At 38.2% G+C, this 12,285-nt stretch overlaps 1 protein-coding gene across 3 annotated transcripts in view; it reads left to right on the top strand.

Moving 5' to 3' along the window:
* The window catches only part of EXT2 (exostosin glycosyltransferase 2), a 72,961-nt gene extending 60,889 nt beyond the window's left edge, over positions 1-12,072 (top strand). For all 3 annotated transcript variants that reach the window (XM_053946034.1, XM_053946033.1, XM_053946032.1), the window contains 4 exons: positions 1,269-1,412; positions 1,934-2,062; positions 3,260-3,342; positions 9,292-12,072. In XM_053946034.1, the coding sequence (XP_053802009.1) occupies positions 1,269-1,412; positions 1,934-2,062; positions 3,260-3,342; positions 9,292-9,430 (495 nt within the window). In that variant the 3' untranslated portion in view covers positions 9,431-12,072. The remainder of the gene's footprint in view (positions 1-1,268; positions 1,413-1,933; positions 2,063-3,259; positions 3,343-9,291) is intronic.
* The last annotated feature ends 213 nt before the right edge of the window (positions 12,073-12,285 follow it).

The raw sequence follows: 12,285 nt of genomic DNA, 5'->3' as shown, positions 1-12,285 counted from the left end.
GATGTATAGATGAAAAGGTATATAGTAATGAAAATTCAGAGAAATGTAGATGCAGAAGCAGTAACTTAAAACTGATTGTTTTATCATATTTACTTCTACAAAATACTTGCATAGACTCTTTATAGTCCAGGCTTCCCAACTGAAATGCACTGACACATAAGTGGCCAAAGTGAACTGCTGATGGAGTTACATTTGTAGGATGGTGGAATTCCAGATAACACTTCCTTTACTGTACATTCAACTGTAGGGTTGCCTTGTTCTTTTGTACAGATGAAAGAATTTGTGAAGGGATCCTTGGGAATTTTTGAGGTACTTTGTTCTTGTTGTTGGTCTTGCATACAAAAATTTCATTATATATGCATCTGTTTATTTATATATTACCAACCTAAACCAGAAACTCTTGTAACCTAACTGTATGTTAGAGTGTCAAGACTCATTCTTCCAAAAAGCCTAGCAGTTATTTGGATTAAGGTACAAATTTTAAATATTTTTTCTGCAAATAATGCAGACAAATTATATCTAGCAAACAAATAGCATTCAGACCCCTCTAAATAATTATAATCCTTCCTCCCTTTTTCTCTAATGCAAAAATTGTCCATTATTTAATGTGGCCAGCAGTGTGGAGAACTGGGGTGGTGTTAATGATGCCCTTCTCCTTGTTCTTGTCTACTGTATTTGATCCTGTACTCAGCTATAAAATAATCTATGGAGTGACAAGGATGGTATCTTGATTGTATCCAGCTGTCTGGAACAAGTCAAGGGCAAAGCAGCCTTCCATGTAGCCAAGCACCCACTAAAGAATACCAGAAATATTAAAATTTAAGCCAGTTCCTGACAAAGGAAGCAGGTTGGTTAGATCCAAAGCCAGCTGTGAAAGTAGTTAGGTTGTAGTCATATCTACTGAAGTCAACATCAAAAGTTTCATTTTAATCTTGCTTGGGTTTAATTAGAGTTACAGTCTTTTTGAGTAGTCATTTGTGTTTCTCTATAACAATTATTTTAGTAGTCCTTTAGTGGCCCTTTGCTCTGGGACATGGCTTCTCTGAGTTGTAGGGTCCTTCCACAGCAAGCTTATTCTTTTTTGTACTTTTTCCTGGCAACTTTTTGTTCCAAGAATTTGGACTTAGAAGAATTCAAGCGATCTTTGCCCCACTGAAACTCTACCCTTCCAGATGTGTTGCATTTGCTACCCTTCCAGAAAGCAGATGTGTTACATTTGCTTTCTGTGCAGGCCTGGTTAACAGCATGTCACGTTTTTTTCTCTTCAGGTCTGGCGTGAGTTCCCTGACAGGTTGGTTGGATATCCAGGTCGCCTGCACCTTTGGGACCATGAGATGAACAAATGGAAATATGAATCAGAATGGACCAATGAAGTCTCAATGGTGCTTACTGGGGCAGCCTTTTATCACAAGGTAATATACAACTTGCACTGTACTAATGTACAATGTGTACATTAAAAAAGATCTATATGTGTTGCTGTCATTCTTGCATCAGTTTTTGTGGTGCTGTGATTATGTTCTTTAAAACAGTTGGAGAACTAATCGCAAACTTTCCCTAGACCTCTTTCAGTTGCTGTGAAAATCACTGATTTGTCTCTGCCAGTGAAACAAAACCATAACTTACCTTTATGACTTAAAAAACTCCTGCAAGTTTGCATGACCTGAAAGAACATAAGAAATTTTGCAGGGAATGTAGCTACAAAGCTACATTCAGGTTCAGAAAAGAGAACCAATTTTAACAAAATTTGTGTGGTGGTCAGGAAAGGAATAATTACATAGTTTAGCACCCAGAAATTATTTTCTATCTACTGAAGTAGTTCTTGTCTGAAGGCACTATCACTTAGCTGTCTGCTGTTCCATGTCTGAAATATTTAGTCTTGCAGTTACTGTATCTGTATTTAAAATTATCTTCTTTCTCTCACTCTTGTCTGCAGTATTTCAACTATCTTTACACCTATAAGATGCCTGGAGACATCAAGAATTGGGTGGATGCTCATATGAACTGTGAAGATATTGCCATGAATTTTCTAGTAGCAAATGTCACTGGCAAATCAGTCATTAAGGTGGGGCTTTTCTGCTGTTTATCTTTACAAAATTAAAAACCATGAAATACATATTTAAATTTATTTAGTAGGCTTCAATATGTTACTTAATCCTCCTTTTTCTCTCATTTTCCCCCAGTATGGTATATTCTTCCATGATAGAAAAGCCTTTCTCATAAATTTTTTATGTTGTCTGAGAAGAGAGAATTATTTTTTACCAGTTGTTTCTGGCGGTTATTTTAGCCATTTAGATTTTTATAGCTCATCATAGAGATGAGCTATAAAAAAGTTAATTTAAATGACAGCTGTATGTTTGTGTGTGTCTATGTACATGCCCACATACATCTATTTTAACTATCTGAGATCGCTAGAGGAAAGAAATTGCCAACTGTCCACAGCTTGCTCTATCGTGGCCTGACAATAGCTGATTTATAGGAATGTTAATTGCAAGAACATTAATTGCAAGATCAGCTTTAAATGAACTTTTTATCCCTGAATTAATTTCCTGACATGTTTCGACACGTTTTCAGGTCTAGACATTCACTCCGTACGTTCATTTCAAAGTGTGTCAACTTGGAATGAGGTTTAGAGGCCACCAGGCATTACTTCAATTAGCAGGGTCCGTTCTCCCTTCTGTCCATCATCATTTACTGGGACTAGTGGCTGCATTTCCTAGAAAAGTCTTTAGAAGATAAAGTATGTGGTTTTGTTGAAAAAGTTTCTGAGCTGTATGAGGGCAGAGCAGAGTAATTTGGCACCTCTGTGCGATTCGGAGAGTCTTGCAGCGTTTGCCAGTCAGCTCTTAACTGGAGAGAGCAAAAGAGTGCCTGTTGGATTAATGTTACGGTGAAGTATGGGAAGCTATATTTCATCGCTGTTATGGCTGCAAGAACAAATGGTGTTTATACAGGGACCTTGGCAGTGAGAAAACAGTCATTAAACAGGAATTAAGGAGCTTGTCATCGCCACTTCTTTTCAGTTACAGAAGGATAAAACCCTCCAAGCCGTTTTTATTGGGCCCCTGTGAATTTTGCAGTCAGCCGGGCCAGATGGAGCTGAATGGAGGAATGGAGTGGCTTTTTTTTTGTACACCCCCTCTTTTTGAGACAGCTCAGCTTACACAGCAGGCATGTTCAGAGGTATTGCACTGCTCTCTGTGCAAGGAGATTAATGTCCTTTCTGTTGATATTTGATAATATCTGGCCTGCCTTTCTGCAGGTGACCCCACGAAAGAAGTTCAAATGTCCAGAATGCACAGCAATTGATGGGTTATCATTGGACCAGACACACATGGTGGAAAGGTGAGTGACCACTCTTTATTTCTCTGATTGCCTTGTTCTGATCCCTAGAATCTTATCCTGGGTCTCATTAAATTAGGATCAAAAACGATAGTATTTTTATAAATTACTAATTTTGAATAATGTTATGTGGATTCGATCAGCATAAGTCATTCCTACAATGGGTGATGTGTCACTGAGAAGCAGACTACTACTAAAAAGGACTTTAGAAGGGTACAATTTTTAGCAGCTTTGCTGTAAAGCTTATAGGACACATATGTGAATTTTGGGTTCTTGGTTGGCAGTACTGTCAGTAATACCACATTTCTGTTTGCCGTGGAATATCAACTGTAATAAGTATGATTTCACTCTTTAAACCAGACAATTGGTAGCTTACCAAAGAGCAGAAAGGATATAAATTATTAATAAAATAATTTGAAGTGATATTTGTTCATTGTCTTCTTTCTAAGGATTGTGAAGCACATTGCTTCCACTAGTGAAGGGCATTTGCTGCACAATTCCATGTTGCATTTTTTAACGATGGCAGCATTATAATATTTTTTCTGAAAATTTAGTTTTGAAATGAAGTATGCATTTGGAAAGGTAGTGAGTGCTCAGAGTGAAATACTGAAAGTTTGTAAGTGTGAAATTTGCATTCTCTGCTTTACAGTAAAGGGCTTTCCAGCCTTGACCAAGACACTAGGCTTCTCTCTGCCTTGGCTTCTGAATTCGTGAAATCAGGGAAAGTTTCTTCATTTTGCAAAGCTGTTCAATGTTTGAAATGGGCTATCTGACAATAATGTACATACTAGTTATTAGGTGGAATTAACCTGAGATTTAGGACCCATAAAGGCATCTCACATTAGGCTTCTCGGGCTGTTGCATCTCTCCTGCAAACTTTGGGAAAAACTTTTTGCAATAGAACTGATGAGGTAGGTAAGCAGCGGGAAGAAGTTACCAGAAGATACAGACAGTTGGACTTGATCTTAAAGGTCTCTTCCAACATTTATGATTCTAAAAGGTGACCAAAAAAAAAAAAAAATCTGACCTGAATTTCAAACAGGCCATTTCAGATTTGCATGGAAAGGTATAACATGGTTATCCTACTAATTATCATTTTAACAGTGAGCTTTTTTCTGTCCTTCTCTGAAGAAATCAGAAAATTTAAAGTGTTGTATGGACTTTAATAAGACTGGATTTTAAAAAGGAGTATGCAACTCAGGAGTAAAACATACCCCATTAAGATGGTAAAAATCACTCTGCAGGAAAATACTTGAGAAAGGGGTGGGAAGTTTTGTAGATCTTAAATGTTAGCTGAAAGGGAAGCACAATTCTGACCTGGCTTACAGGATGGACTACCCAAGCCAGTTAAGCTTTCCTGTAGTGCTACATAGTAGTAGTGCTACAACAACACGTGGGAATTGAGCTAGGTTCTCATTAAGGTAAATGCTATAAAAACAGAAGATGATAGAATTGCTCTTTTCCTTGAAGTGCATTATGATGCTGGGTAAAGGTCATGTTTCCATGTCTATAGCAGTTCTTGTATCCTCAGAGTAAAGTGTCATTGACAGTTTATTGAGAACATGTTTAAACTATTGTTTTGCTTGTCTGTAATTATGAAAAGTGGGGAATACTGGGTTGTGGGAAGTGTTATACAGACTGCAAATCCACATACTTTTATTTGCCCAGCCAAAGAAGTACATGCTGAGATAGAGTCTGAGTGCAGGAGAATCTGGAGAGATATACAGTTTAGGTATATTCAGATTTGATTTTGAAAATCCTTAATATCATACTGAAACTGCTTGCTACACCTAATGCCTTCTTGCCCTGTGTTATCATCTACCTAAATATAAGGGAGCTATTTGAGAATCTGAAAGTGTTTATTTTTTTGAATCTTCCATGCTAGATATTCATTTAAAGAGGATAATAAATGGTAACAACTTCTAGAGCAAATTTTCCTAACTTAAAAGTGAGTAAGGCTCTCATATCTATCTGTCTGTCTGTCTATCTATCTATCTATCTATCTATCTGTCTATCATTTATCCACTATTTTCAGAGTCAAGAGAGAAGCTGAATGGAAAAAAATGCATGCATCAGGGAATCCTTGTCACTATAAATAATAACTTTGTACTGATAACTTTACAGTGGCAATACCTGAGGCTCTCAGGCAGAGAGCCATTATCAGCTTTACTTGCAGCTTCCCCAAGTGCCTGACTCCTTGCTTTTTAGCATTCAGAGATAACAAACAGGTCTGAGTTAATTACTTGCCCGGATATCCAGGGATCAATCTACTGTTTCACAAACAGTTTTTCAGTGTTGTCATGTACATGCACAACATTTAGTGTTAGGTTTCTGGTTCAGAAATAGCAGAAAGATGCTCAGCAACTGCCTGTTGGTTTTGTAAATGGAAAGGGTTTGAGAAGTCAGTTGTGGAGATCTGTCCAGGAAAGATATGTAACTAACTGGTTTTGTTGGGCATTTTGACTCATTCAGCAGAGACAAAGGAAGATGGTACAGTTGAACTCTATCTCTTATTAAGAAATTTTATTATTTTAGCAATACAGTGAATCATGGGAAAGCCAACTTTGCTATTCTTCCTGCTGTCTAATTTATTTGAGATAAATAGAAAACTTTAGTCCCCAGGGTTATCAAACTCCATCATTAAAATACAGTAACTGAAGAAAGCTTTGAACCAAGAATTCCCTTCTTGCCCTAGGTTAGCCTTTACATCAGGTCTAAACTGCAGGAAGGTCTCATAATCCCTGTATTTACAGGTGTTTAAGTAGCAACAAGTTTACTGCCTTTAGCATCTTTGCATCTGGCTCTCAAAAATGGAGAATTCTTTAAAATGCAATCTAGAGGGTGACTGCCAGTACAGTAAATATAGCAAAGGGCTGAGCTGCTTCTGCAGCCACAATAACAGCAGTGTTTTATTTAGGACACGTAAGTATCTGTCAGAGTCAAAATAGGAAGCCTTTTCCTTAAGAGACAAACTGTCCAGGTCACAGTTGGCCAAAGGTTGGAGGTACAGGGCTACCCTGCCAAAAAGTTAGTTGGATTATAGCACTGAGGAACCTGATTAAGAGAGACCTTAACAAACACCAAGTTCATCCAGGGGCATTGAGGCTCTCAATTTCTGAGTTCACACAGTCTTAATGTCTTACTGAGCTGAGCACGATTGTTGTCAGCAAAGTAAGGGGAAAAAAATAATACTTGGAAGCAAACATGCCTCTGTTACTTAGAGTTTGAAAAACTATTGATACAACTAAGAGAAACACCTTCCCTCCATATTGAGATGACATTACATTCTCTTGGCTACCTAGCTTTCAGTGTTTAATGTTCTAGATATCCTTTCTGGTTTATATTATCCATAAATGGCAAGGACTTTGGAATTCAAGTGATTTAGTTTAGTGCTAGAGATGAAATTTTTGGAAAGAAATGTCTTTCTTTCAAACATTTTGTGGCTTGTGCATGACATTTCTTTCCTTTAAAAAAGCCTGTTTCTGATCTTTGAATTTGGTATTTATTTGTGGAGGGCTAACTTCTGTTTCAGCCAGAGTGTTTAGAACACACTAATTTTTCAATTTTTAATTTTTGCCATTTCTTTAACAATGAAATGGTTTCCTGGTGGTTAAAGATATCGTACTGGTAGGCTTAAATGGACTTGCCACCAAAATAAGTTCAAATGTAGAAGGATCCCATCCTGATATTTTGTCATAAGACCTCACTTTTGATTTGGGAGTATAACCTGTGGAGGAAAGAGGTCAATTTTATCTGCCCTGTTCATTTAGTTTTGTCTTTTGCTTTGAGGGTGCCACTTAGTTCCGGTTGTGACAATGGCTGCTCTGATGTGGACACCTGCCTACCAGGCAGTAGGCTGAGATAACTAATTCATTTCACACCAGCCACACCAGCTGTTACATTACAATGTGTTTCAGTCATTACTGGCAAAGGCAGGATTTGAACCAGTAGACAAAAAGTATTCTTGTATTCCAGAAACCAGTGAAGGCCAACAGCTGTGCAAACCTCTCACATGCACATCTCCCAGTGCATCTACCTCCTTGCCTGTGAAGTTTGTGGGTTTCCTGCCATGATGCTTCTCCAATACACATCATGGATTAGTTAACCACATTTCTTACAAGTAACAGATTATTTGAAAGTCTGACTTTATCTAAGATCAGATGTGTTTAAGATATCTCACTGTGGGCATCCTGTGGAAGCAACAGAAACTGCTTAATGCTCCTGGAGAAAACACTCAGTTCCTGCTGTCTGCAGGAACTACTGCAGTGAACCTTTCAGTGCCTGTGGTCCAAATCTCATTCTCTTGATGGTTCACCTTGTTATTGCAGATTATTGAACAGCTACCTGGGTCTTCACTTCAGTCCTCACTGGTGGTTCCTTTGCTATTTCAGATCTGTGCTACACTGGAGCAGATAGTGCTGTCACAGGAGTAGAGGTTGTGTCCCACTGTACATGATTTTCTCTTACCCTCTGAATTCCTTTTCTTTTGTTTGTGGCCCCAGTGATTTGAATCTGAAGAGAGGAAGGTATGAGGTAGGACAAAGTACAAGAGGATGGGAAGGTGGCAGAAAGTGAAGCATCTGTATTTACCTGTATTAATATTTTATTCAAGTATCACTTCATATGAAGTAGTTTTCTGACACTTTTCTCAGGGCAGAAAATGGTCTGAATTATGACCATTATAGCTTGAAATAGCTATGTGGTTGAGGAAATAATTTTGAAAACTGCTCTTGCTGTCCCGTCTACTTCAAAAGAGTGTTTGGGGCAGTGTTGAGCAGTCCCCATCACAGAACTGTCACACTCAGTTGGTGTGATTGACCAGGTCCTGATGAAGAAAATTATCCTGAAGACATAGTGACCCCCAAACCCTTCAAAGGGGTCAGGAGAGGGTGCAGTGGTTGGAGAGCGAGAGTCACCGCCTGCAGCACATCAGTCTCTGTAGCTGAGTCAAAGTGCTCACTTCTTTTTTTTTTTTTTTCTCCCTTTTGAATGACAAAAGAAATGTCACCTGTTTTCTTGTAGCTCTCTGTTATGTGCAGGGAACTGTTGTCATGATTCTTGGTATCTGAATTCCTTAAAAGCTGTTTTATGTAGCAGGTAGCTAATGTTAGCTGAGCATTGGCTGAGGTGAGATGAGCCAGGTTTTCTCTGCCTTGCTACCACAGGTACAGCGCCCTTCACTGAAAAAGTTAAAGGAGCAATGTAATGGTTAAATGTCTATTTCCTTGGTTTTTGAAGAACATGTCTGTTCCTTTCTACATTACTGACACCTGAAGTTATTAAAACAGAAAGAGTCATCAGTGGTCCAGTTTTTTTGTGCTAATGTGATGTCTTATTGCTCAATATATCTTTATTTAGACAAGGAAATTAAACTAGTTAGTTTGTTACATTTTATAGTTTTAATTCAGCTTCACCTTTAAATTACAGTACAATCAGCTCTGCCTATTCTCTGATGCATGTTTATATTTTTGTGGGAAAAGATAGAGCTTCTGAAGAAGCCTGAAAAAAGACAGATTTTTTTTTTTTTTTAGAACTCTGTTTTCACAAAGCCTTGGTTTTTGCAAAATTTTCGTTATAAACGAAATTGACCCAACAGTTGCCCTTTAAGAGACATGTTGGCAGTTAATCTGTTCTGGTTTACAGCATGTACATTGCTTTAAGAATGACTGGAATTCTAGGGGGAGGGAGAAGGGAAGCTTTGACCTCCATGTGCACATATGCTGCTGCCAGCATCCCCTTGCTCGTCTCTGTGATTAAATGGATAAATCAAAGAACACCAGCTTCTTTTCTGTTCTCTCTGCAGTGAGGCTCTCTTTTTATTTATAAGTAGTCAGCATGGCTGAAATACTTCCAAGTGCAAGAGGGAAGGTTTCTACCAGTTATTTTGGTGTGGGAGTTGGTAGCCAACCCAATTGTTTGAGTTCTTAATTATACTGCTTTCCTTTTCACCAGATCTGAATGCATCAATAAGTTTGCCTCTGTCTTTGGGACCATGCCTCTCAAAGTGGTGGAGCATCGTGCTGACCCCGTCCTGTACAAAGATGACTTTCCTGAGAAACTGAAGAGCTTTCCCAATATTGGCAGCTTGTAAACAGTGAGACAAACCTCAGTGAGGAAAACGACAGCTGAAAAGGTCCTATAAGGAATATAAAGCCCTGAAGACAAAACTTGCTAGAGAGTGGGTTGCATCTGAGAGAGATGGGAATTAATGTTGTTGTCTTCCTTTTACATGGCACAAAGATGTAATTGAAATCTGAACAACTGCTACTCTGTGGCTCGCAGAGAACTGAATCTATTTGCAGGTTCTCCAAAAAATGTCAAACACACAGTTTTGTCCAAAGGAGGCTATGCACCTGGAAGAATAAAACAGAATCTTGCTCTCTGTGGTCTGACTGGCATGACTAACCTCTTCTATTAAATGTGCTGCAGGCTCTCTGGTTAGTGAGCATCTATCCATTCAAAGCAACTGTCTGCAATGTAGAGCTGTTCTCTTTTGGGAGGAGTTTATTTCCTGTGTGGCTGGTGGGCCTCTTTTGAGCTTTAACTGTTGTCTTAAGTAACTGTGCAACAAATATTTTCTTCTGTAATATGAGACAAATGTTTATTTTTTTTTTACAACATCACAAAAATCTGTCTGTTTTCACCTAGTTTAAAGAGCAAAGCAATTTGTGTTACTTAAATTATTTTAATGGAGATGGAGACACAGCAGCCAGGAGGATACTCTTCTTCAAAGCAGAGACCTGCAGAACAGAACTGCAATCGCTGCACTTCCTGTGTAAGTCTCAGGTTTTCTGCTGCACTTATGCAAAAGACTCTGACTGTCTATCAAAACTATTTGTATTATACAGAAAATTATTTGTCTTTAGTCTTCTTATATTTTTTATCTTCATTATAAAACCAGCAATCAGTTTACACTTTTACATTGTAGCCATCCATCGGGATGAAGTATGAAATAAGTTTTTCATGTCTGAATCCTCTTCAGCAAGAAGTGTACTAATTTGTAAAACACCTCTATTTGCAGAAAGTCCCAGTTCCAGCTTCAATGTACAGGCACATGTGTGTGTGTATGACACTGTTAACACACACTTACAAACTCCTGTAAGTTACCATTGTTGGAAAAACTATTATGTCCTTGTTTGTAATTTACGGGACCCATTGCCACAGGCTGAAACATACAATTTAGGAAATCTTTTGGAGAAGATTTATATTTCTTAAGAGCATTTGAATTGTTTCTCCATACTGAAATGAACCCAAATGAGAAAACTAAATGCAACAAAATTAGAAATAAAGTTGCCTGGACTGTTTAGTCTTGCCCTTTAGTATTACTGAGGATCCTAAGTTGGGCTAAGAAAGCGATCTCTTTTCTAGCTCCACTGATAAAATGTTTGTTACTAGATAAGTGTGATTTCATTGTCTTTTGAAACCTCTGTTGCTGCTGGTTACAGACACATCCTACTTGATGGGCTGTTTTTCTGTTACAGTGCAAGCAACCTTATTCCTCAGATTTGCCAAACCCCAAACAATAGGACAAGTGTTAGACATCATGGTTCACCCCCTCTCCTAAACTGGATACGCAGCAATGACAGAAACCAAATGAAAGTCAGGCTAGAAACAGGAAACATCTGCTCCTATTTGTCTCACCCCCACTAAGACTTATCTTATTGCCCAATGCAGTAGATGTGCTGTGAATAAAAGTCATATTGGAACAATAGCTTTGAGGGGATGCTTCACTTCATAACCTCCCTGGGATGCGCCTGTAAACTGTATCATCTGACTCTCTGGGAGTGTTTAATTACTAGTAAATGTTTTTTGCTGCACTCTTTGTTTCATTCCTGAGTCGGTATGGGAGCTAAAAGGATAGCTGTTACAGTGACAACTGCTGTCTGCACAGTGGCTATCACAAGAGAGAGGAAGGTTTGTTACTCATTATGTCTCCTTTGCAGCCTTTCAGGTTTATTAACATGAACCTTCTTTTTGAATCTTCCTGTTGATTTATATGCTGGTGCTTGAGCATCAGGAGATACCAGCATATTTCCCTTGAGAAGTTTGCTTTAAAAGGGTAGCTGTAACAGCGCAGTAGTCCATTTTAGCTGTCCTTTTGGAGCTGATCTCAGCTTGGCAGGCCCTAACAGTTTAACTGAGTTATAACTCCTTCCTTACAGAGTTGTGAAGCTGCTGTGATTTTTTGATTCTTTCTCAGTAAGCCAGTAAAAGGTTCGTTTTGCACAGTCTTAAAAGACACTGAGGATTTGAAATACTTGGTTGAATATTTTTAGATGTAGACAGCCAAACCAGTCCTGCTAAGTTGAGGTATAATCTCCAGACAGTAAAAAGGTAACCTGTCCTTGTGTCTGTATCCAGCAGTATCCGAGTAGTTTCCCCTTGCACAAAATGTCCAGTGACCCCTAACAATTATGTTTTATCCTTTGGCCTTTTGCAGTTGCTTTTACAGGGCTAGCTCATTTATGACCCCATTTGTCTCTGTTTAGTGCCATGGAGAAAATTGGGCAATTGACCATAAAGAAAAATTGTAAAATTGCCTACTTACTTGCTCTCTGCATTTATTATTGTGATGTTCTTGATGCAAATTCTGTAAAGATGCGATGCAATTGTGTGTCTGATTTACAATAGAGTTTTTGTCAATCTTTAAATTAAGATCATTTTTAACTTTTCATTGTATATATGATATACAAAAAAGCTTGATAATTGTATATTAAAAATTAAATCACATGAGTGTTTATTGTATTTCACTTCTGGAGTGGCACAAGGAAACATGAATTAATTCAGAAGGGAGAATTTCAGGGACAAGCTCTTTTACTACCTAAATCTGTGTTAAACTTCAATGTACTTCAGAAAGATCTGTCAATATTTTGTCTTTCCCATAACTGGAGTTTTATGGTTGTCTTGAAAACAGAAGTTTGGTCTGCATCCCAGTCACCTTTTTGG

Source organism: Vidua chalybeata, chromosome 6 (assembly GCF_026979565.1).
Source record: "Vidua chalybeata isolate OUT-0048 chromosome 6, bVidCha1 merged haplotype, whole genome shotgun sequence".
Lineage (NCBI taxonomy): Eukaryota > Metazoa > Chordata > Aves > Passeriformes > Viduidae > Vidua > Vidua chalybeata.
This window is presented reverse-complemented; position numbering and strand designations above follow the sequence as displayed.